At 35.9% G+C, this 26922-nt stretch overlaps 1 protein-coding gene across 1 annotated transcript in view; it reads left to right on the plus strand.

The window, feature by feature from the left end:
- The window catches only part of klf12a (Kruppel like factor 12a), a 25473-nt gene extending 12299 nt beyond the window's left edge, over positions 1–13174 (plus strand). The window contains exons 2-6 of the mRNA XM_059554248.1: positions 162–243; positions 3530–4079; positions 7712–7850; positions 11096–11253; positions 11356–13174. Coding sequence (XP_059410231.1) covers positions 178–243; positions 3530–4079; positions 7712–7850; positions 11096–11253; positions 11356–11549 — 1107 coding nt within the window. The 5' untranslated portion in view covers positions 162–177 and the 3' untranslated portion in view covers positions 11550–13174. The remainder of the gene's footprint in view (positions 1–161; positions 244–3529; positions 4080–7711; positions 7851–11095; positions 11254–11355) is intronic.
- Positions 13175–26922: the final 13748 nt, after the last annotated feature.

The raw sequence follows: 26922 nt of genomic DNA on the forward strand, positions 1-26922 counted from the left end.
GATCTGTGAGAAAAGACCTAGGCTGAAAGGTTTTCACTCTGTCGTGTCATCAAAGTTATAACCAAAATATATTTGATTTCTCTGCTCCTCACTACGGCACAGTGTGATTTAACACTTGAAGTTATTAAAGCCTAACATTGTTTTTCTGCTATCCCTCACAGGAACAGTGCCATCAGGATGTTGATGCTGGATGGGATGCCAGCCCTGCCAGTCAAAATCGATCCTGCAGAGTCACAGAGACGGGTAAGTGATCAAAAAGATGCTGCGCAGGTGTAGAGGCTTTTAAAACTCAAGGTGATAATGGTCATAATTAACCAAAATCATAGTCAGACAGTCTGGCCTACATCGTGGACTACAAATATGTTTTGTTAAATTTTTTGTTGATGTTTTTTCAAGGCAATTACTTTTAATATCATTATGAAAGTTTGCAATGATAAAATTTTGGTGCTTATGCTTATGCATTTTTACTTTGGAAATCAGGAAGTTTTCATGAGATTCACTGTACTAAGTGACTGTACTTCACTGTGCTATCTTTAGTGTACTTTGCACTGCTGGACTAGAGGTTTAGTTTAAGGATTCCCGTGCTTGGAGTCAGGATACATGCTAGAATTTCAGGCTTGACCAAATGCTCCAACCAATATGCCCGTATAGCTCATTGGTCAAAATCCCTGAAATATGACACATCAAAGCATATACTACAATTGCGCCCCTATCGACAACAGGACGTTTTCATATTAATGTTTTGTACTCTTTTATTTGCGCTATAATTTGGGTTTCGGTAGAGTATTCCATTATACGATGATATGTACTCATGTGATCATGGGTTTGATCCCTAGCGAACACACGTGCTCATAAAATGTATATGGTCTATAAATCATGATTTTGCATGATGATTTTCTGTGAGGGTTAGGTTTAGGGGTGGGGTTAGGTGTGGTCATTCGGATGAATAAGCCACCTAGTAAAATCTGTACAAATTACTGTGAGATCGGTGTAAAAATTTTAATAAAAACATGCATTTTAATTGGTAATGATGTAATATGTCATTTAATGACAACACGATACTGTAATTATTTGAATGCCTGCTAGATGGCGCTTAACTTTAAAATGTAAATATAGGTCGTAATAAGGTGCTTGCACAAACGACCTATATGGTAGTTTTTTGTTGGTGGACATGCTCAAATAAACATATACACATGTTTCCCCCAGTCCCCAAGTCCTAAAGCTTTCTCTCTCCATATTCATGCAGAACAAAACCCACACACCTAATATTTTGCACCCTTTTTTAGCCGTTTTAGCGGTTGGCATTGTCGTGCCATTGATGGGGTTGAGTGCAGGATGTGTGTGGGCCACACAGCTCAGCTCTGAAGTGTGTTAAATCAACAGCCAGCACAGTCACTGGAACATGCTTCTTGTTTGAGTGGGCTCAATGCCAAGACCCTTTTCTTGGAAATGCATTGCTCGCCCTATTAAAGCCGTCCTCACCAGAAGCTCTTTGGTTTCGGAAAATTAGCCATAATAACTGGTAGCCCCCCATACGAGGGGTTGGTTATGGGCCGTGTGGGAGGGGAGGGATAGGAAGGTGGGAAAGGTGAAGCATGAGTCGAGAGAGAGAGAAACGGGGTAGAGATGGAGTTTCAAAACATGTTCCATTTCGGCTGAACAACCTCCAAGTCAACCACAGTAAAAAACAGAAGGGCCGTTTCTGGGCTAGAAATCGTGCTGCCAGCAGACCACTTTTTTGTCCATGCTTTCATTGAGTCTGAGTGAGTGCTTCTGACATCTTCGACTGGAATGTTCTGTCGATTTACTGATGTTAATTTAGGATAACAGCACTCAGTCAGTAAATGTCTGAGAGACCGCTTTTTCTTCACTTTTTCTCTGCACCTTTTGTGGTGTGTTTTCCTCCTGTATAATAAACAGGCACTCTCAATAATTTAGGTGCCGCAGTCCTTTAGCCCTCCAATTTTCATTTCAGCCACCTGCATAGGCAATTATAGATCATTTCACTCAGAATCTCTTCTTGCCAAGCATGCATTAAGAGTAATCCTTTCTCCTATTCAGTGATGGACCTGGTTATAAGTGACATTTGCTGCATTTATTTGATAAATACATTAAAAACAGTAATATTGTGAAATATTACGGTAACAATATTTTAAGGACCTATTCTCGCTGTTAACTAGTTATTATCTTATTAACATGCATATTACTATATTTAGAAACCATGCCTTATTCTGCATTACCATAACCTAGATCCCTTGAACCATACCTCATAACTAAACTTAACAATTCCCTTACTAACTATATTAATAAGCAGCAAATTAGGAGTTTAATGAAGGACATCTTAATATGTGTTCCAATATAAGTACTGTTTTTACGATTAATGATTTTTCAGCAGCTATTACTGCAGTCTTCAGTGTCACATGATCCTTCAGAAATCCTTCTAATATGCTGATTTGGTGCTCAAGAAACATTTCTTATTATTATGTATGTTGAAACAGTTGTGCTGCTTGATATTTTCATGGAAACAGTTTTTATGAGATGGAGAAAAAAAACATTTATTTAAAATAGAAATATTTTGAAACATAATAAATGACTTTTGAACAATTTAATGATCAATTAATGATTCTTGCTGAATAAAAGGATGACCGTGTTCAGATATACACTTCTTTTACATCTTAACTCTCTTTATTCCAGTGAGATAACAAAATAAAATGAATGATATCCATCTGGTTCAATGACATATATGATTTATTTACAATTTGAACTAACCTTGCCATGTCATAAAAATTGTCAAAGTTAAATTTTTACATTTCAGAAAAAGACCCTGCATGGCTTTTTGTAACTTGTATGTGCAAGGCTTCCTTATTTTAGCTTTACAAAAACAGCCTGATATGTTGCTTGATATTGCAAACTGATATATCATATAATTTTAATTTATTATGCTAAACACTGGTTTCTAGCACAAATCGCTTTACCATTTAATGCACTGTGTTATTCTTGTAGTTATTTACAATTTATTATTGCAGCTAATGAGTCTGAAGTCTCACACACTCACAGAAAATAGCATACTTTATCTTTTCAAAATAAGGTGGATAAAATGTCTAAAATATACATTTTAATAAATTAATAAATAGAACAAAACACACAAAAATAAAAGTCCTGTTCTAAACCTGTATGAGTTCCTTTCCTCTGTTGAACACGAAAGAAGATACTTTAAAGAATGCTGGCAACCAAGCAATCGACTTCCAAAGTATGGAAAATAAATATTATGGAAGTCAATGGCTACCAGCAACTTAAACATATCTTATTTTGTGTACAACAGGAGAAAGAAATTCACACAACATGGGGTGATGACAGAATGGTTCATTTTTGGGTGAACTTTACTATTAAGGCCATAAATATTCAATGCAATCTCCTTTTTGGGTAAGGACTCTTTAAGACTGAAATCCTAGGAAATCCTACAATGTTCCTGTTTCAGTGTAACAGTAATTAATAGTTAACTGATTTCATTTTGTCTCTTTCCTCTCAGTCTCCTGTGATCCATGACTACACAGAGATGGGCGTTCTGGTGTTGAACCGCAGATTTCGGAAACCATCAGATGATAGACGACTCCTGTCCGACCCCTTCCAGACACAAACAGAGCCTGTGGACCTGTCCACCAACAGAGCCAGAACCTCCCCGACACTTTTAGCATCCTCATCTTTATCCTCGTCTCCTTCATCATCCTCATCATCAATACGATTTTGTCCACGCTCCTCTCCTTCCAGCAAATCTGTGTCATCTTCATCACCGTCCTCATTATCTATGCCTTCATCCTCCTCCACTTCAGTTATAACCCCAGTTCCTCGTCTGAAGATGTCTCCAGTGGTGGCATCTCCCCCGTCCAGGAGTCTCAGGGGGCAGTCGTTTTTGCACATACCCCAGCTGATGCCTCCTTGCTCCAGCCCGGTCCACCTCCATCCACGCCGCGTGCCGGTGGTGATGCAGCCCATGCCGCTGGTCTACCCTGGAGTGGGATCGCTGGGGAACAGCAGGCTCATGATGCCGCTGCTGGAGGAAAACAGGATGCACAGGAAAGGTGAGACAGAAGCTTTGTTGTCTTAATAAACTCATGACAGATAAATGACTGACAGCCTAAACAGCCAATGAAATTGCCTTGCTGATAAGCCTTGTTGTTGTCTGCCATTTTGTCCAATAAACTTACTGAACTGGCTGTAACATACAAACCTCCTTTTTTCAAATTCTGAATCATTATGGTAAAAGGGTGTTGCTATGGTGCATGTGATTCGATAGGTAATGGAACAATTTAGATCCAGTGCTTACAATTTTGAGATTTTTTTTTTTCATTGACAAATAAAATGTTAAAACATAAAACGTTTGTTATTTGAAATTAAACAAATGTTAATTGAAAAAAAAAAGTCACACTTTATTTTCAGGTTCAATTCTCGCTATTAACAAACCATTATCTATGACTTTTGTCTCAAAAACTCCTAATTACTGCTTATTAATAGTTAGTAAGGTAGTTAAGTCATATGCTAGTTAATAATGAGAATTGGTCCCTAAACTTAAAGTGTTACCAAAAAAAAAAAAAAAAGATAAAAATCTAAAATGTGTACTATTAAAACTTAAATAAAAATCAATTTTAAAAACACTATTTACTACAATGACTAAAACTTTAAATAAAAATTCCAATACAAATTTAAAATATGAAAATAAAGACAAATGTAAAACATGAATAAAACTACAATAGTATCTCAGTTGACCATACATTGATGTAAATGTCCTATGTCCAATTTTATTTTATTAGCATTAAATACAAATACTACAAACATGTACTGTACTTAAACATAGTTTATTGAAAACAACAACAAAAAAACTTAACTTTATCTACAGAAAGTGTCCATTACCTGGTTTTCCTTTGTTTTTATGTCAATTTGTATAATGTTGACTGTCCGATTTCTTTGATCTCCTTTTGTAATTTCAGTATCTTCTGCTGATATTTTTAGTGTTTCAACATAACTTGTTAAAAAAGCTTGTGTTTTCTGTTTTATTTTTTCATTCAAATTGAACGTTCGTCAGCAAGCAAACCAGCTTCTGACTTCATTGTTCCTTTGGCTCAGTGGTAGAGCATTGTGTTAAATGGTTCAATTCCCAGGTAACACACATACTGATATATATAGCCATATATATATATATATAGCCAAATGCATAAATGTCAATGTAAATTTGTCTTCTAAAGGTGCTTTGCATAGTTAAATAATCACTGATTTGAGGTCAAATGCCAGTATCCAGGCCACTTTTGTGGCAAAACCCATGTTTCTGCAAATTCTTTCAATCTCTTCCTCTCTCCACTTTCCTCCCTCTTTGTCTTTAAGTGCAAAGCACTGTTTCAAAGCCTCTCTTAGAGTTTCCGTGTTCTTGGCAGGGTCAGTGACAGAACCCAGATCCTGGCTGTGTGTTAGACAGGCTCAGCTCTTATGAGTGCAGCTCCATTGTGCTCGTCTCTTTATTTTCCTGCCGCTACATCAGTGCAGGAAGTAGATGCTATGGCAAAAACTCCACTAAGCTAAACGAGGGCACCTGGGTTTATTAGTGACGAAGCGTATGGCAGAAACACAATAGCTACTGTGATAAAAAGCATGTTTAAAGACACTCAAACCCTTTTTTCTATCTAGGAAAGCTTGCCTTTGGGCAACAGAGCTGTTTTTAATGGGCTCTATGGTTAGGAAGGCTTTCCATTTATTCTTTTATTCTTTTTTCATCCTGTTTTTCCTCTGGGGGGAGGTGTAGATAGAGGCTGGAGATGTCCAATGTCATATAACTCTCTCTTATGTCCTTTATTAGTGTGTGTGTTGTGTCTCAGAGCTCTTTCTGCTATAGACTGACCAATCAGAGAAGGGCATTTATCCACATCAGAAGCACACAGTGTGTATTGACACATAATTAGGCCTGTGTAGTTTACACTTTATGATAATCCAATTTCAGTTCATTAAAAAACATTCAAGATTCACACAGAGAGACCAGCCCCCTATCTTGAGGGTCTGTGCCCTTATGCTCTGCAGTCTCTCATGAAGTATCCATGGCAACAAGAAGGGACATGGAATGACACGAATACAACGGAGACATTTGAAATTGCTTTTACAACCAAACAAAACAAAACAAACCAACACAAACATGCCCAGCGCTCTTATTGCAAGAATAGAGGGAACTGCATTCTGTCATTCATTTGAGCTAGGAATAGATTTTGTATAATGTCAGTCTGATTGGCAGACTGTGGATGTCAAGAATATAAATGTCATTAGTTCTTCAGATTCTAATAACCAAACGTCAAGATGTCAAAACTGCAAAGGTTATATAGAGGAGGTTTAGATTATCAGTGTTTAATCAACTGTAAAGCAGTGTTATTTTAGTATTGTTATATACTATTATAGTATTTATCAGTATTTTAGATAATTTTAGTTTAAGTAATTTCGCTTTAGTATGGAAGCCAGTTTCCTCCACTGAGTAAAAAAAAATTAAAATACAGAGAAGGTAATTGCAACTTTTTATCTCACAATTCTGACTTTTTTCTCACAGTTGTGAGTTTACATCTCGTATTTCTACGTTTTTTTCTAAGAATTGTGAGATATAAACTCACAACTACAAGTTCTAAATTAAGAATTGCAATATATAAACAATTCGGACTTTTTTCTCAGAATTGCGTGATATAAACTTGCTGTTGAGAGTTTTGCATAAACGCGGTTTTGAGGAATAAATTCAGAATTGTGGCAATTACCCTTTTATTTGATTTTATTTGTTAATATTTCCATTTAGCTTTCAGGGTTAGTTTTAGTAATGTTAGTACTTGAACTTATTTTATTTCAGTAGTTGCCAGGCCAACATTTCTCATTTGTGTTTTAAGTTTTTCACCTAATATATATATTTTATTTCTATTAATGACATTTTTTTTGAATGGTTTTAGTTTATAATAACAACACTGATTCAATTAAAATTATGCTTATATTTGGATCTGTTTATCACACAATGGTCTAGCATGATAACTTCATATGCTTTAGTGGTGCTTCCATTGGTCTCTATGAACAGCTGTTGTATAGAAAAGAAAATCTTTGTGTAGCTACTTCATGGAGAAAAAAAACAGAATATGGGTTTGGAAGGACATGAGGGTGAATAAATTAATGGCTCAACTATTTCTTTAAGGAAACTCTCTGTTGTCCACCAGTGCTTTGATTAGAAGCTTAATAGTTTCATTTAACGGTTAAGTGCTTTGGCCATAGAATTATACTGAAGAGCCAGTGTCCACATAACTGTACCAATTCCATGCATTTATAGACATAAATACAGAAATTAGTTACATATGTAACTAGTTGCATGTATATATATATATGTGTGTGTGTGTGTGTGTGTGTGTGTGTGTGTGTGTGTGTGTGTGTGTGTGTGTGTGTGTGTGTGTGTGTGTGTGTGTGTGTGTGTGTGTATTAGTACAATGTTAAAAATATGTAGACAAAAGTACATTGTATCTATTGATCAAATTAAGTACATAGTAGTTAAAAACACTACCATGCACAAGCTCTGTATCAAGTACAGAAACTCAACACTGTTTATTTATTTGTTTATTTTGCAGATTGTATATTAACTCTGGAGAACTAAGGAATTATTTTGATCTTTGTACGTATTGTAAATTCACCTGCACCAACCTCTGTTTTTATCTAGTCACACACCGAATCGCAGATGGACTGTCGCCTCGGCGATCTCTGAGTGACAGCGAGGATGATGACTTACCCAACGTGACCTTGGAGAGTGTGAATGAAACAGGTTCCACTGCCCTGACTATCGCCCGCGCCGTGCAAGAGTAAAGACACCCTCAACATTAATCTGCAATATCTGTAATCCAATCCTGTCTATCATTGTGACATATGATGGTAATTCTCAGAGCTCACTGTGTGCACAGTGATGTGATATCCAGGATGACAAAGAATTTAGAAATACAATTTGTAGATTGTGATAGGGACCCAAGCTGTTACAAAGAGAATCACATCAAGATGCAATCATGAGACGCGTGTTGCCATCCAAAAAGGTGCTTTCTAAAGCAGATGTGGAAAATGTGCAAATAAATATGTTAAAGGTTATTAATAAAAACTAAAAGAGGGACAGGTACTAAAAAGAGTACCAATTCCCCTTTCTATGAGTGACAGTCATCTTACATACACAGCTTTTCTGCTCTTACTCATTGGAACATCCTATTTTATAACATATACTCTTACCTCACCATATGATTGATAGATAACTATAACATAACATGAATAAGATAATTAAGAACAAGAGTTGAATCCAGCAAAGGTAAATACAATACAAATAAATGGATAAATCCAAGAGAAACATTTGCACAAACATTCCCATAAATTAGCTCAACTGAGAGCTTTCCACAAGTTTATGCTTCGTTTAAGGGCATACCTACAGTACTTAAAGAACACAATGAGAACACAATGAAAACAGTGATGGGAGGCAACTTCAAGAAGTCTCCATCACATAGATAGTAGACAGAATTTATATATAAAGAATTAGATATGGCACATTTACCTGAAGTGTTTGTGAACTTATAAGAAAGCAAATAGGAACAAAGGAAATTGGCTGACAGTGCTGCCTACGAATGTGTTGAAATGACAAAGGTGCCAGTATGATTCATATAGTTGCAGGAGTGAATATTAGTGTGAAAGAGAATGTGTCTTATTGCTTATTTGACTTGTTGGTTCTTAAATCAATAAGGGTTTGATCCAGTGAGTCATCTAGTGTTTGTATATACAGTATACTGTTTTCTATGCAGTTATAGTTTAGGGACAACATTTTAAATCTGACAAAACCCCCCTGGGGACATTTTGCGACATTTTGACCGGATTTGTAAATAATTCCAGTATTGTATTATTATTTGCATTATTATAATTAGCTTTATACATTCTCAGAAAGAAAGTTAGAAAAGCTTTCACTGGAGTGAATATTACTAGTGTAGCTTTTGTACCCCCCTTTTTTTCTTTTTTCTTTTTTGAGCATGTTGAGTCATTTTTACTCGTTTGGCTGATCTGATTTAAAGCACATTCATGGTAAACATTTTGCGAGTATGGCCTTGCTTAACCAGTCTCAGAGGGAGTGTGTGCTTCAGGTTGAACGTGTTGTGGACACAGGTGCAGGAGTCGATGCAGGTTTATGTATCCCCTGACCTGTGATCAGCTGAATAATGAATGGATGTTTATTATTATACTAAACTGATAAACTGGTCTCCAGACAGTGATGCTGCCCTGCACGTCAGCACCCCTGGAAAGCCCCTCTGGTGTTCTCCAGTGGGAAACATACAAACAAAAGACGGAACATAAATGACTGTGCTGAGTTTAGTCTGACAACAGCTGCTGTTTCCCTCCCTGGTTCTCTTTTTTGTTGACAACAGTCCTTGATTCTTACTGTAAAATTTTAGATGGAGTTCCTCTGACCTCGGAATAAAAATTCCAAAGTGCGTATGAAGACATAGTTCTAATGGAATGTGGAAAATAGTGACAGCATTTTAAAGAATGTAGATATTGTTTGAAGGAGGAGAAAAGACCTAGGAGGTTTTCTTTCTTTCTTTTCCTTTTTGGTCCTCTAAAGTGATGGAGTGTGCCAAAAGCTACAGGTGCCCCATGTTGACCCCCCCCCACCCCTTCACACACACATACCCTCACACTCCTGCAGCCCAAAAGAAACAGGAAGTGGCTCTGTGAGGTGGGGGGGGGTGAAAAGGCCTCTTCTGCCACTCGGAAAACATTTCCAGCGAAAAGTAGGCACACCATCTAATTTATCCTGACAAGAAAATAAAATTGAATTTGAGAAAAAAGGCAGATTTCCCCTTACTTAAAATATGCACAGTAAATGTAGGCGAATAATGTCCTTAAATAAACATTTGATGCTCGCTTTTGATCTTTAAATGACAAATAATTTAAAATGTTATAGAATTCTGCAAACGTTTGTAGGTCTATACATTTCTGAACCATTAGCGCCACCAAACGGACGTCCAAAAAAATAGTAGCTTTTTGTACAGTTTTCTAAACATGCCCCTGCCCTTTTTGCAAATATTACTGTCGTCGGGCTGGTTAGCATATTCAAACTTATTCTTAGCCATGACTATTTTTTAAACTCTATGAGTAAACACCAGCCTAAATTATCTTAGATTAACATATTTACTGCGTGCATGAAGCATGCAAACTCTTTTAATATTTGCTTGTCCCTCTGTGGAAATATCACCACAGAGATCCAATCTGGTAAATGGAGATTTTAAGGGAAACAAATAACTACTGATATAATTCTAGATGACTGCAGAATAGGATGGAAAATGAGAAATAGTTTAACGTTACTTCACCTTTGGAACGTTGTCTAATGGCGTCCATTGCTTATTCTGTTAGCGTAGCTCCCTCCAGTGGCCATTTGAAGTAAACGAAACTTTTCTTTTTCTTTTTTTTCTTTTTTTTTATTCCCACACATTTGCAGTTCATATGTGTGTGTATAAAGAACATTTTATAATAGTAAATATTATTACTAATAATTAATCAGATCAATCATGAATAAAGTACATGGGAATTTATTTTGAAATATTTTTTTTTTTTGCACACCATTCTGAATTAAAAATTACATTAGATCTAACGTCTTATATACAGAGTAAAATGTAACTATCTGTATATAAAGCATCAGAAGTCTATGCAATGTCCCCATTTAGATAGCTGAGTAAGTGTGTGTGTGTGTGTGTGCTGGTATTCACTATGTTACAGGGACATTTAAATGTTCCCACAAGTATAGTCATACCAGTAAATGAGGAATGAAGAAGACAGTTCATAAATCATACCGAATGAAGTTTTTTGAAAAATGTTAGAACTATTTTGTGTGAGGGGAAGGTTTATGGTAAGAGGATAAAAAAATACGGTTTGTACAGTATAAAAACCATTATGCCTATGGAATGTCCCCACAATGAGAGGAAAAGCAGTAAGTGAGTTTGTGTGTGACTACTATTGTTGTACCAAACAAAACTGTCTTCGTGATATCCTTCATAACATTAGAAATCATATGCTGTCGTTGCAGTTCCCTGTTGCCGTTCAGCATCGAGAGCCTGCGGAGGCCCAGGCCTTCAGAATCCCCTGACTCAAAGAGGAGACGCATTCACAGGTGTGAGTTTGAGGGCTGCAATAAGGTTTACACCAAGAGCTCTCATCTGAAAGCCCACAGACGCACACACACAGGTGAGTCAGCCTACATTTCCAGGCCGCTTTGAAATAATTTCTGTTCCTGTCAAGTACTTTATTTACTTTTTCTATATATGTTTCTCTCTCCCTCTCTCTCAGGTGAGAAGCCATATAAGTGCACATGGGATAACTGCACATGGAAGTTCGCTCGCTCTGACGAGCTGACACGACATTACCGCAAACACACCGGCGTCAAACCGTTCAAATGCAGCGACTGTGACCGCAGCTTCTCCCGCTCGGACCACCTCGCCCTCCACCGTCGCAGACACGCCCCACAAACATGCACAGTGTGAAAAAGACGTTTGATGGACAATGTAAACAGACAGAGCAGGTCTCTATCTGCCAGTGTCGCATGCAGAAGGTCTGGAATTACACCTCGCATGACAACGAGGTGAAAGACATGGGAATTTGACAGGAATGAGAGACCATGTTGAAGATCTACATTTCCCTCATATGGTTTATCTTCTGCACTTTTATGTGAGGTTTATTCATAAAGGTGGAGACGCAGAGTCTTTGTACTAACTATTAAAAGCCATGTGCTGTTAAAGGTGCTGTATACGATTTTTACACATAAATACTATAGAATAGGCAAGCACCTATTTGCTATGTAATGATATAGTGTAGTAACAACATCCTAAGCAGAGAGTGAAGTCAGAACCCTTCTGTTTGCGCAATTCAAGCTTTTCTGTTACCCTTAGCCCTCCTTGCATTTATAATGAGACAGTACGGAGCTTTCCCACATGCCATTTTCCTATAGCATAATACTTAGCTTGACATTGTTTACAAAAGCCAAAGTTATATGCAGAAGCAAAAGCCATAGCATTTGTTCTCAGGCTCCTATATTTATGTTCAGTTATTTTCCTTTAATGGCAATGAAGTGACCTATGCATTGCCATTAAAGTGAAATTGCTAAACCTGCACATGAGAGCCTGAGAAAAATGCTCATTTTAGAAGAAAATATCAGATAGATTTTAAGTGAAATAAGTCAATACAGTGGTTGAAAATCGTATAGAGCACCTTTAAATGTATTTGAGTCTCCAAACCTTCAGGTTTCCTTCAGGATTACTCATGGAAGCCTTATGGAATAGCATATCACAATGTTTGTCTAAAAAGCATTGCAGAGGAGCCTACATCTGTTCAGTGCAAGATTTGCTAATGCATTTAGCAAATAAAACTTTGGGGTGAAAAATGTTTTTTTTACAATGTGCAGGGTAATAATGGCATGGCTGTCATTGTGTAGATCTAAGTACAAACTTGTTTCAATTAAAAAGACATGCATCCACAAACACAAAACAAAGAAAATAAGACAAGCAAACATAAAACATGACATTATCACAAGGCATTTATTGAAAGGTCACATTCTAGCATGGGCTCCGGTTATCACTTTATTATGGAATCTGAAATGTTATATAACTGAATGTTAGGAGATGGCCATATCATTGATGTAGTGTTCTGTCCTCTCAGGACTCAGTTGTATGAGGGAGACATTCTCTCACACCGTTTTACATTTTCCTTGCATCATTTGTGCACAAAACTAGTGTAGCAGATGTCTGTATATTTTATCATCCTTACCATGTGGTATATATTTTTTGTTCGTTTGTATTGTATGTCATATATTTGTTCTGTATTCCGAGATTTGCACCCTTCTGTCCATAAATATGTGATGCCAAAATGTATAGTATTTTACAGGGAACCCAGTGACTAAAAATCATGATTGTAAATGATCGTCAAATGGGCATTCCTTTTATTTTATTTCTCTCTCTCTCTCTTCTACAATGATGTATCTGTAAATGATGTTATGGTAAACATTTCAGTTTTATATGGATTTAACTGTGAAATTATATATAAATACAGTATATGTTAGAAAAAGGCATGAATAAAAGCACAGATTTGTATGTACAGAAAAGACTTGTGTGATGTTAAAGACCATACAAAGGCCCAAATGCATATGCCTTATGAGTTTAGAGATTAAGTGATATTCTTAGAAAGAACAGAATACAAAAGAGAAATTATAACAGATCAAATAGACTATGGATGGATGTAGATAATGGAACTAAAACTATGCGATTTTGCAAAATGCATGTTTCTTGATATTGCAATTTCGTATATTGCAAACATTTAATTTTATATATATATATATATATATATATATATATATATATATATATATATATATATATATATATATATATATATATATATATATATATATATATATATATATATATATAATTTTTTTTGTAAATATGTATTTCAAACATATTTCTGAAAGCTTATAAAAGCATGAATTTGTCTTTTTATTATTATTATTATTGCATAGTTTAGGTGCCAGCTGAGCAGGATGGTTTCCTGAAACATCATGAATTATCTCAATGACTTAAAATTTGTGTAACATTTTACACTTTGATAATTTACAATAATATAAAAGTATTATTTATTTTATTATAACATAGGCCTTTTTTCTTGCATTCCCCCGGGTACGTTTCAGAACATTTTTAAATAAACATTGTAGGCTACTTCTTCAGTTCACCACAAGGTTGCAGTAGTTTGCCATTGTTAACAGACTCCTTGTCATCAGTTAAGACAGCTGTTCTAAACTGGACTTAATCGTGCAGGTCAGTTCATGACACTCGATTTAACCTTTAACCCACCTTTACCCAGACTATGCCGAATATTTGAGCGAAATGCCATGCGTTTTCTTTGAGTGTTGTCAGTATAGGCTTACGTTAAGTGATCATGAAATACTTTTTCGTTTCCTTTATAAGGCTATAAGTGCAGATGCTTGGGCCAAATCACCCTGGGGGTTATGGCCTATATTTGCACAAAATATTCTAATTAGAGATTTAAACATGTTCCAAGTTCTGTTAAACATGTTCCAAGTCAATATTAAAAATATCTTAATAAAACCTCATTTTGCGATACAGGTTATTCATATACTACTATAATTTGAGTTTGTTGTTATTATTATTAATAATTGATTAATTTTAAATGAGTCGAAAATGGGTTACATAAGATATTTGGCTAGATTTTAGTGGACAACTACCCCTTATAAAAAAAAACAGGAGACAAAATCATTTAATCATTCTGTTTGCTTTAGATATATCACGAAATATGATTTTTTTTTAAAATTCAGTTTTGCTTAATGGCACAGTCATCTTTATTAACATTAGAACATTCATGTGGCATTTAATGGTATGTTTCTGTAGTAATGCTGTTGCAATATATCATAGAAATATGTGGTAATCTTTATTTAGAAGTGTGCTTTTGTGTTTGTTTTCCGGTGGTATGTTAGATATGACCTTTAAATGTTGATTTAAGACCGGTTTCACAGATATTTTTTTCATTCTTTTTTTCTCTCCGTGATTTGAATGGAATTCCAGCTGGCCGATGACTTTCCTGATGTAGCATTGATTTTACTGTATGTTGCAAATTATGTTTTTTTTTTTTTTTTTTTTTAAAGAAAATGGAGACATGCATCACAACACCTAATAAAAGCAAGGCCTACTTCATGACTTCAGCTTCGTAAAGCTGTTTTACATCAAGCTATGAAGCCAGTGTCACATTTCCACAGCCGTCAGTAGGACAAGCAGCGTACACACTGAGTGTGTTTGTGTTGGTTGGAAATAGATCCTCCATGTCTCAATCAGTCATCTCCCTCTGATTTGAGAGGATGAGAAACACCTTATGAAAATATTGTTTATCTGACAGTAAAAACAGCAGTAAGGCTTGTTGTTCCTCTTTCCTCTGCCTCATAATCCAAACAAAAGAATCTCTGTCATAACACAACCGCTGAGCACTCTTCAAAACAGAAAGAGAGAGAGAATGAGCGTGTATGTGTACGAAAAAAAAAAACGACATAAGCAGGATGTTCGTATTTTAGTTGGCACATGCTTTGCTCACTTGTCTTGCTTTTGCTCTTTCTTTTTTTTCTGCTTTATCTTTTTAGAAGAAAAAGAAAATGTAATAATTTTGGCTCTTGATGAATCTTGACTTTGTCTAAAAATTGTCCACCAGTGATCAAAAGGCGCTCTGACGTAAGTCACATTACAACAAAAACAGCTGAAGCCAACGCCATATGACTCGCAGAAGCAAACGCACGAGATTCAGCCAAGCATTTGCAGGTTTGAGCAAGAATCAGGTGTCCATGCAAATCTCTGGTGCAATGCTACAGGTTTCACAACAGACCCCAGGGCATTAGAAGAGTGCCAAGCGAACAAAACGTGATTTCAGTACTTGCACTGCATACTGCCAGACTCTACAAAGTCTCTGTCATGTTTTAGTCACAATTATACTGGTGCCACTGCAGCAAAATTACAACCAGAGGTTCAAAGGCTAAACTGATAATTGTAAAGGTGTGCTTTTTATAACCACCCTTTGAGTCATTCTTTGTTACGGACAATTCTGTTGCATGAACAAACTTGAAAGTTTTATAGAGAGAGAGAGAGAGTAAATGTTTGCATGGTGCCTCAAAGAATGTTTTTCATATTCTGAAGTTTTCTGCCCTATCAAAGGCATTTAGAACCTTTTATACACAATAGTCTGATGTGTTGGACAGTGAAAGCCTGCGCGCTAATTTACATTGAGCCTAAATAGTGGTGAAATGACACATAAGGAGACAATGCGATTAATTAACTGCAGTGTCCCAATCTTTTCTGGTGTCTGGGATTCGGCAAACCAGCCCTGTAACTGAGCCCTGTAACCACGGCGTAAAATCTGGAGTGAAACCATTTATGACCAATAACAGAATTCTCTTAGAGATTGTGACATAATGTTCCGAATCCACTGTCTTCTGGATAACCGCTGAGCAGCTAAACAAATGCAGTCACATAATAGTTTACTTCCCATTTACTCCCATTACAGGCAGTTCTGAGGCTGCGTTTATAATACAGCTAATTGAGCTTGGGGGATGGGAGTTCTGGTAAATATTTGGAAATTCCTCTTTGTGTCAGGAACATAAAGTCACATTTGTCTGAGGAAGCTGCCGTTATTCTGGCTTTTTAATCGTAGAGTGTCAATCACATTTGCTGTGGTGAGATTTGGAGCAGCTCTCAGGAAAGCTGTCAGTGTAATGATCCGCAGCAAATGGTAGTGACAAGGTGAGGACATGAGAAGGGTGGCTGTGTTTGGAAACTATGGCTGATTGGCGGCAGGGTTCTCGTCTCGCTCATCTTTTTCCTTACTTTAAATATGAATGTTCCCACGGAAGTGAGGGAATCCCTGGCCAGGACAGAAGGTTTCTGTCTACACAGAGAAGCCACATATCCCTGACTTTTTTCCTGTGTGTTCGTGCATCATTCTTGTTGACTCATCCACCTCTTCTAAATGCGCTGCCTTTTCCAGATTAGCAGGTTATTCCATGCAGTTATTCAGCTAAAGACTTACACCGAAAAAAATTTGTGACATGCTAGTCATGCTATATTTATATATATAAATATATATATAGAGAGAGAGAGAGAGAGAGAGAGAGATTATGAGATTATGAAATTATCAATAAATTAATAATAATGTTTAATATTTTTAAATATTATTATGAAATAATATAAAATAATTGTATTTGTATATTTACATTTTGTTATATTTTTTTCTATGATTTTCTGCATAAATATTCAAAATATACCATCAAAATGTTTTATTTGGAAATTAATTTAATTGATGAAAAGTGAGAGTAATGTACAGTTATGACATCAATACGAAGAATGTTACAAAAGATTTACATTTACTTACCCAAACTGAATATTTACATTTATTCATTTTGCAGACACTTTTATCCAAAGCAACTTACAATCAAAGAACTTTTGAATGGTAGTGTGTAAGCAAAACCATACATTTGATATAATTTATAAACATAGAAAACAGACAGCATATGATTACATTCATAACATTAGCAAGGACAGGACATGTCATTTTTTAATAATTACCATATGAAATTGTCACTTGTTCTAGTTGTTCTGTTTAAATACACTCTATTTAATTTTCTCTTCATCCTGAAAAAAAAGTGTCACAAAAACATGAAGCAGTTTTCAACATTGCCAATAATAATAAATGTTTCTTGATCAGCATATTAGAATGCCTCATGTGACACTGAAGACTGGACTAAGTTATTTTAAAGTGTAATAATATTTTAATTACAATACTAGAGTTTTATTGTATTTCTGTTCAAATAAATGCCGCCTTGAAAGAAGTTTTTCAAAAAACATCAAACAATTTTACAACTCAAAACTTTTAAATAATAGAGTATATTATTTTTATGTTCATATTCCTTGTAAAGTTGCAGACTAATAAACTTGCCACTAAAAACACATTTATCTCACATTTGCCGCACAGTCGAGTGTTAATCCTGAACCTCTCTTATGACCATCCAATTAATCTTAAAATAAAGTACATGCTGAACAACATGTAGCTATCATTTACCATGAGGCATAATGCCCATGCAAGAGGACAGATATGGATTTGGATATGTCAGATATGCCTGTTCAGCTGTGATGGACCATAAGGCCATTCTAGAATGTCTGGTAATAGTGACTTTAAGCCTGAGCTGGCCAGCGATCCCGATGGAAGTGATTGAGGAACATCTGCAGTCTTTCTTCTGTGGAATGAGCTAAGGAGCTTCATCCCACTCAGGTCAGTGGATGTGTGTGTGCGTGTGCGAGGGCGGGAGGCAAGGGTTCAAGGGTCGCTAGCACAATTCTGTTTGGTGTTTTTTTATGCTATTGTGTCTAAGGTCTCTAATGTACCATTGGAAAAGGGAGTTCGGAATGCTGTTTTCCATCAACACTGGAGAGAATGTGAAGAGTGAACATGCGGCAGCTGTGTGCAAAGGGGAGCGAAAGAGATTTGGAGAAATTTGTAGGCGTCTTATCCGTCAAGTAGACAAGCAGACTACATTTGAGTGTGTGAGAGTGCGCGTCCACGTGTGTATCGTGTGTGCATTAAAAATGAGAGCTTCCAAGAGCATGGGAAAATGAGAGCGGCCAGTTCATATTAGTGAGCCCCCAGGAAAAGAGTGAGGGGGAAGAGCAATTCGCTCTGAAAGTTTTGGAATGGCTGTCCGCCCGCGCACAAATTGCCTTGCCACCTTTGAGACATATATGCATACCATAAACTAACAGAAAAGAAATGTCTTGAGACTTTCAAAGTAAAAAACTGAAACTTCTTACATCCCTACCACCCACACAAGCACAGCTCCACAGATTGCAGGAGTTCCGGTTGGGTTACGTGAACTTCTTACTTGGGTTAAGTGATTTTTTTATTTTATTTTATTTTGTGTGTGTGTGTAGTTATGGACAGGGTTTAAAAGGATCATTCCATGGCTTTTCATGGCTCATGAATTCCTGTCAGCTTGACTGGTTTAGTGTTACAATATTCAACCTTCCTATTAATACATTCATGTAGCCTACATATGCAGTGTCGGAAATCAAGCAAAAATGCATCAGAACTATATAAATAGAATTTTACAATTATTTTATATAGCATTTGATATATTTCATAAAATTTGATTCTTTGCCATGTTATCTAGTTATTGATTTAGTATGAGTTTTGTGCTGATGCAGTATTCACTGTTAATATTGTGATTTTAAGAGTACCACCAATAATTAAATACATATATATATATATATATATATATATATATATATATATATATATATATATATATATATATATATATATATATATAGTTAAATTTAAATACCATTTTTTGGTAACATTTTAGTTTAGGGATCAATTAACATATTGGCTGTTTATTAGTACATGTAAAGCACATATTCTGTATGACCATATTCTGCATCCCTAATACTACTTAATAAACTTAACAACTACCTTACTAACTATTAATGAGCAGCAAATTAGGAGTTTGTTGCAGCAAAAGTCGTAGTTTGTTTCTACACAGATACTAAATGATGATACTAAATGTTTTTAAGGTAAGTGATTGAAAACCATTTATTTTAGCTACATTTAAAAAGAGCAAACACTGAAAGTTAGTGAACTAAATTACTTTATTTAAATGTAGCTCAAATAAATTGATTGCCACCACTTAACCACCTTACAAAAATTTAGTAAATTCAATGAATCATGTTTTTCAGTGAAGCAAGAATTGGACATCAAGTAAAGTGTGACCCTTTTTAAATAAATTATACTTCATATTATTTATATACTTCTTTTTTTAGTTGTATTTAATAATATGTAATGACTATAATATAAAACCCTAGATCACAAAACTAAACCACAATGCATATTACTAATCAGAAATTAAGTTTTGATATGGTAGGGAATTTACAAAATACCTAAATAGAATGTTGTCTTTACTTAACATCCTAATGATTTTTGGCATAAAAGAAAAATCGATAATTATCACCCGTACAATGTATTGTTGTCTATTGCTACAAATATACCTGTGTGACTAAAGACTGATTGTATGGTCCAGGGTCACATATTTGTAAATTAAATAATTACAGTAAATCTAAATAATAAATCTATAATTACTGGCTTAAAGTGAATTATGTAAGAATTGAATAATATTCAATATCTCATGATTTAATACTGAATTATACAGATACTAATGGCTCACAATTGCTTTACTCAACAACATTTTAGTTTATGTTCTATTATGCACACATTCCCACATTTAAAAAAAAAAAAGTACAAGCTACATCTGGTCTGTGTTATTTGAGGTTGAGTGGCTGCAGGGAAGAATCCGAGGGAGCTTCTCTGCTGCCCTGTGGCAGGGTCACTAACCAGTAGCGTCCTTTTCTCTCAAATATGCGTATATCTCCTCACAATACACATCTAACCAGTTCTTGCCAGAGACACCTGCCACATCTGTTTTCTGTCAACAAAAAGCGCATGGAAAGAGAAATTGTTTGTGGCATTACTCAAATGTTTAAACCTTTAATATACGTCAACACCTTTCACCTTTGCTGTGTGTGTGTGTGTGTGTGTGTGTGTGTGTGTGTGTGTGTGTGTGTGTGTGTGTGTGTGTGTGTGTGTGTGTGTGTGTGAGTGAATGGAAACATTATGAGAACCCATTAGCTTCAATCATCTGTTGTCATGGATGCTTGGGCTGCTGCCAATCATCATATGGATTACCCATTAATAGAACTCAGATATTTGAGACAATAAATGTTTTGTTTTTTTAAACTAGAAGCTGCTTGAACTTTTCAAAAACTTTTATGGGTCTGGTCAAGCATGACACATCTTGAGAAGTGACTCCTATTTGCTTGCCATTTGCTTGTCTATTGTGCATGATTGTGCACTTTAAACTGTCATTTGCTTGCTGCTCTTTTGTCAGAAACACCTTATTACTTAATACCTATGCGCTGACAGTCTGCCCTCTACAATGCCTAAAAATAGTCCTATATAATTGATGTTTAAAAGCTTTAATTATAAGAAATGAGATCTGCAAAACATTCAGACAAACTTAAGAATGAATGTAAAGTCATTAGTAATTTTTAATACACGTGTTGTATATACTGTAGGCCTGTCCATCATAGTCAATACAGGTAATTACATGTGAACCAGAAAATTTCTTCTGACAGGAAAGGTGTTTAAAAGGGGAAAAGCATGCTTTATCCAACAAAGAGTTACTGAAAGCACTCAGTTATGAAAAATAATGGGGATTTGGCATAAACTCGCCTTTCACCTCAAACTAATCTAATATCTGAATCACTAGTAATGAATCATTTATGTGTGCTGCAGGTAAGAATGGGATAGTGAGTGGGCTGTTTACAGAAGGAGGAGGTCTCCTGTTCTCCCTGTTCTACATTTGATAAGTAGTCACTGAGAAAATCTGTCAGGTTTATGGCATATGTGTGTGTGTGTGTATGTGTGTGTGTGTGTGTGTGTGTGTGTGTGTGTGTGTGTGTGTGTGTGTGTGTGTGTGTGTGTGTGTGTCTGGTGTGAGACACTGGATAGTAAATCAATAAATGCTCTTATTCATGGTTTGATTTTCTGTAGCTGCGCAGAGTTTGTGTAGGCAAGGTTTTTTTCTTTTTTCTTTGTTAAGAACACTCAAGAGGGTCTTAGTCTAGTTTTATATTTGCATAAACATTAACAGATAGACTGGTGACTTATTAGAGTGTACTTTGAGCAAAAAAAAATCTATAGAAATTAATGCAGTGTTGGTTGAATAATTATTAATGGAGTTTTGTATGAAAAATGATGTCATCTACTTACCTCAATAAACTGCAAAACATATCGATGGTATTATTGACATCATACAGTAACTTTTGGTGAGCAGTCACTATATGAGGTAAGTTGTTACTATGGGAAGAGCAAATTAGGGACTTTAGCTACTTTTATAGACTTAATTTTTTTTTTTTGTTAAACCAATCTGTGCCACTAGACACTGTCTCAAGAATGAAAATGGTATCTATCTATCTATCTATCTATCTATCTATCTATCTATCTATCTATCTATCTATCTATCTATCTATCTATCTATCTATCTATCTACAATCAAAGTAGTTACCTTTTACCTTACCTCCCTTATGAAACTGATTTTATGAGACATGTGCCTCCAAACCCTAGAGCTGAAATATATCTCTTATGACATCTATCCCCAGATCTCTTCATACTTCATTTAATGCGAATGGTTCTGAATGTCTAATTTGTTTCTCATGCTGACTCAGCCTCAATCAAGGCGTTTCATTTGTCAATCAAATCATCTATGAATGATCTGTTCCTATGACTTTGATTGTTCTTGAATAGCATCCTGCCCAGTCCTACACAGATCGTTGATTTAAGTACACTTAATAAACAAAGGGTCAGAATTAACAAAGCGGTCACTAGATGTGAATGTGTTTCCGCAATGAGGCTCCAAAGCGTTCCCATGCTAGCTGCTTTAGCCGCAGCTGTTTTGGTACATCAGCTCATGAGATTGCCTCTCAGTGTCATGGAGAAACTCGCAGTACTTCATGGTGGTTCACCATCTGCCATTTTGATTTCCTCACACTGAGGTGTGAGAGTACAGAGAGACTGAATCACGGACCCGGACCCTGCAGGCCACTGAATCACCCTCTTTTTAACACATAGATGTGTATCAGTGTCCAAGCTGTCTTCTGGAAGCTTAAGTTTGTCTTCAGCTATGGCGAACAAATGTCAAGAGCAGCCATGAGCAACACACAGCACCCTCAGGAGCAGCACTGTTGATGTTTAAGAAGGGAAAGTACCCATTTGAAACCACTGTCCATTAAGGTATTAAGAACATGATTAGAACCATAAGCTCAAGCTCCCATGTGTTCATTCAATGCTTATTATGTTTCCACAGTGTGTTGGGAACAGGTCCGCCTGACTGTGTGGGTGGTCTGTAAAGCTACACTGGAAAAATTGCAGCAAAAGCAACATGTTGTACCGGCCTGCAGCCAGAAGCCCAGATGTGACATTAATTGTTTATAATCTGCTCAATGAGCCAGTAGTACCTTTTCACACTCTTCACACTTTTCACAAATATAGGGTAGACTTTGTACGTTAAACAATAAAACTTTATATTTAAGTTCAATAAAGAGGAACAGGAAATGTAATGTTTATCAAGTAATTCAACCAGACAGATACTCGACCTCTACTGGTTTCGTGAAAAGACAGACTGTGGGCTGTGGATCCAAAATGCACTTTTTTTTTCTGCACCTGTCAAGGACAAATTAAACAGAAATATATCCTATCGCAATGTTGTGTTTGTTTCAAAAACATTTTGTCCGATTGATCTATTCATTTATTTATTTACACTACTTACAAATGAGGAATATCACAAGCAATCTGTCGTGAGAGCCAGAAAGGAAAGGACAAAAAGGTTTTTGTCACTTGAGAGACGACCCAGTCTTCGGAGAAACTGTATTTGTCTGAATAAAGGCCTTCTGAAGTAAATGCATGTGTTTACGTAAGAAAAATATCCATATTTTTTAAACGTAATAAACACTTTTCTCTCACTTCCGTTACATGGAAGCCGTTGTGAAGGATGTTGTAGTACATCTGCATTGAGTGATTAGTGACGAATGTGGAGAGAGAACAAAACAAAAACGCCGGTCACGAATTAGAAGTACAAACCGAGGATTTGCAAAAAAAAAAAAAATATCTGAAGATTTTGATATGAACCAAGAGGAGACTGGTTTTCCTTTGCTAAAGTAAGGGAACTTTGCTACCTTTGCTATAGAAGGCATTTATTCACCCTACGGAGCAGTGTGCGGCACGTTTTATTATGAATGCATGGACTTATTTGGACGACTTGTGGACTGTTTAACTACATCACCCGCTGACTGCAATGATAGAGCTTGAAATAGCCAGGACAATTTTTATATAACTCTGACTGGATTTGTCTGAAAGAAGAAAGTCATATAAACATATGATGCCCTCGAGGGTGAGTAAAACACAAGCTAATTTTCATTCTTGGGTGAACTAACCCTTTAAAGGAAGGGAATATTCCCCATTCTACCACATAAGGGCTTTTTGGGTTATCATCGTTCTAAACCCTGAATTTTAACATCCGAGGTATGTTTCATACTTGTAATTTAAAAGTGGGGTTAGATGCTTTAACTTGTACAGTGTGATCCTCAGCAACTGACACCCAGGAAAAAAGCTGTTATGTAGACAGATCAAGTGCTCCATTCATACAGTCTATAACACTGACACTTTTAATATGCAAAAAGGAATGTTAACCCAGGGTTTAGGAATGTTCCGTTTATGAATAGCCTACCCAGGATTAAAAGTTAACCCTGGGCAAATTTTGAGCAGTATGATGTGAATCAAGATTACACAGGATTCCATTTAACTGGGTTTTAGAACAACTGTTAACTAAGTGTGAAAAGCCTATGGAGTACTAAAGAAGACATAAGAGAATTTTATGAATTTCTGATATATTTATGCAGAGATTACAAATTTTGCATAGGTCAAAACACAGAAACGAGTTTGCATTTCCGGTTCTCAATGTCCTGAAATCAGCGGGTGTTTTGAAAGGACTTAGTGCTTAAATAAATGCATTAAATAAGTCTGTAAATGCTTGTGGTTAACTCGTTTTAATCTGTGACATAATACATCAGTACAACTTCCATGTGATTTTTTTCTTTCTGAAAGAGTTGTTGGAATATTAATGGTGGTGATGTAGAAGTCATGCAACCATGCTGTAGTTCATTTGTGAAGATTATCATGATGAATAAAACATGCAAGAACTTTTGTTGGTCTCAGAGTTTATTTTCTGCAATCCAAAAGTCAATGGAAGAACATACCATCTTTTATCGAAGAAACAAGGGTGATGGTAACTTACGGGTTGGCCTACAAAAATACATTTTCACTGCAGCACCCAAAAAAAAAAAAAAAGATTTCTGTATTTTAGATTTCCATGCTATTACAGATGTACTGAAAAAGAAGAATTAACCTTCAATTAACCTTAATTTTTCAAGGAATGTGTGTCACGGAAACTGTCTTTGAAAATGCAAGGGGCTGTAGCCTTGCTTTTTGAACATTTAACCCGACCATCCAGCTGCATGATTAGTGCTTGAGGGAAGTGGTAAAAATTGGGTGATATGTATAGTGCTGTAAATCAGACATTTTTGCCCAGAAACTGACACCTTGACTGCTTGAACTGTGTTGGCTTATATAAAGGCCTATATAATTGTTACTTTGGTTCTGTTGGTCTAAAACTTAAGCTAACAATCCTTTGGCCCAATTCACATAATCAAGTCTTAGAGTTGGAATAGATTAGGCTAACCGGATTATAACTGGTCCTTCTTCCTGACACTGTCCATATCATGACATGTACAAATCTGTGAGAAATAAAGTTGTTTTCTTTGTCTTTGGCACTTTTGTTTGTTTACAGCAACGGGAGACTCATTTGTATTGATCTGGCTGGGACAGGTTATGAGAAAGAGCAGCTTATGATGTTTTGAGGGCTGAAAGTGAAGAAAAAACTAGGGGCCCTATGCATTAGAGAAATAATGTTCACCCTGGGGGTTTAAAACCTTCATGTAGGCTACGGAAAGGGGGAGGCAGGAGAGGAAGAAAGAGTGGAGGAGAGAAGGGGACTTGTAGGAGTAACAATTCTCAGGAGGAACCTTGAAGAACCTCCTGATTGGGTCCAGTGGAGCTTCCATTGTTTGCCTGTCTTTGACATCTGAAGTTCATTATGTCCAGGGGCTGAGGTTTGTCCGAGGAATCAAACTAAGAACATGTGTAGAAGAGAGGGAGAAATTCCCCTTCTCTTCAAAAGCAATGAAAGCATTTATTTTCTTTCGTGGTGTTTCCTGATCTCATATCAAAAGCTGTATTGTTTCTTTGCTCACAGGGGTCCCCAACGTTTTGGCAGCTTGTAATTCGGTTGCACCCCAAGAAACCAGTGATGCCTCTTAAAACAAACAAAAGTGTCCATCCGTGCTGATCGTTTCTGAACATAACAGATCATTATTATTCCACATACCGGTTGAGAATCAGATAAAAATGGGCATCATACTAATTCCAGAATTATTGTGAAGGGGTTCGATTTGATTGCTAAGACATTTTCAGTAGTCACAGTGGACTCTGGTCGGGATCTATGAGCCCATGAGCAGAGAAATCATCTCTTCCAGAAGTGATACCATTAAGATTCCAGTGATAAGATTGACTTTTAAAGGCTGTAAACTAGAGTTTGAGATGTTTGTCTTGTACATGAGCTGCACACTAAAGTATGTCCATATTAAAAATAGAAATCTTCTTGAATTACGAGACCAAATTCTGCTATCAAATTACATTTAAGGTCCTAAATTAACACTTGTGTTTTGTATGGGTAACTAATATCATTTGTACATTTGAATATCACCAATTCAAAGATATTTTTATGAATGTTGGTAGTGCATTTTGGCTACTGTTGACTTTAATTCTATTCCATCTCATTCTCAAAACAGACACTTCACAAAATGTCTTTTAAAGTCATACAGGTTTGAAACAACATGGAGGTGAATACATGATTATAAAATTGGCATTTTTGGTGTAAACTATCACTTCCTTGCTTAATGTTTTTGTTGGGCAAAATATAAAATTTGAAATGGGTTGCACTAGGCAATAAAAAAATAACACTGAGGCATTGTACTAACGTCACTCTCATTCTTGACATATGTTGACATAAAAAGGAATTCCCATTAATTTTCTTTTTCAGAGCTTTAGGGTTTGTTTGAGTTGTGGAAATTGTTTCTTTACGATGTCAACCATCAGATAAGAGCCATTCAAACTTTGTGGCATGGGTCCAACTGATCTTTGAAACTTAACTTTCTGCTTTGATGATAGTTTTATCTTTACTCCTTTGTAGCAGTTCTTTTCTTGGACCTTAGAAACATCAACAAATAGAAATGGTACAGTGAGTCAACAGGAGCCCTTAGAAATACACCAATGTAAACTGTAGAAAGGTAGTGTATCTGCTATGAGATAGGTTGATTAAGTGATCATTCTATTTATTTTATTTTTTGTAGTTTTGTCATTAATTCTGTAGAAACTGAACACAGAAACGAAGAAAAAAAAAAAGTCTGAAGGTTTGTAAAAAGCAAGTTGATTTTATTGTTTCATTTCAAAAAAAGCATTTTGTCAAGAGGACAACCAATTTAGAAATATAATCTGAGAATCTACAAAATAAGTGAAATATATATATATATATATATATATATATATATATATATATATATATATATATATATATATATATATATATATAAAAAT

Source organism: Carassius carassius, chromosome 7 (genome assembly GCF_963082965.1).
Source record: "Carassius carassius chromosome 7, fCarCar2.1, whole genome shotgun sequence".
NCBI classification, from domain to species: domain Eukaryota; kingdom Metazoa; phylum Chordata; class Actinopteri; order Cypriniformes; family Cyprinidae; genus Carassius; species Carassius carassius.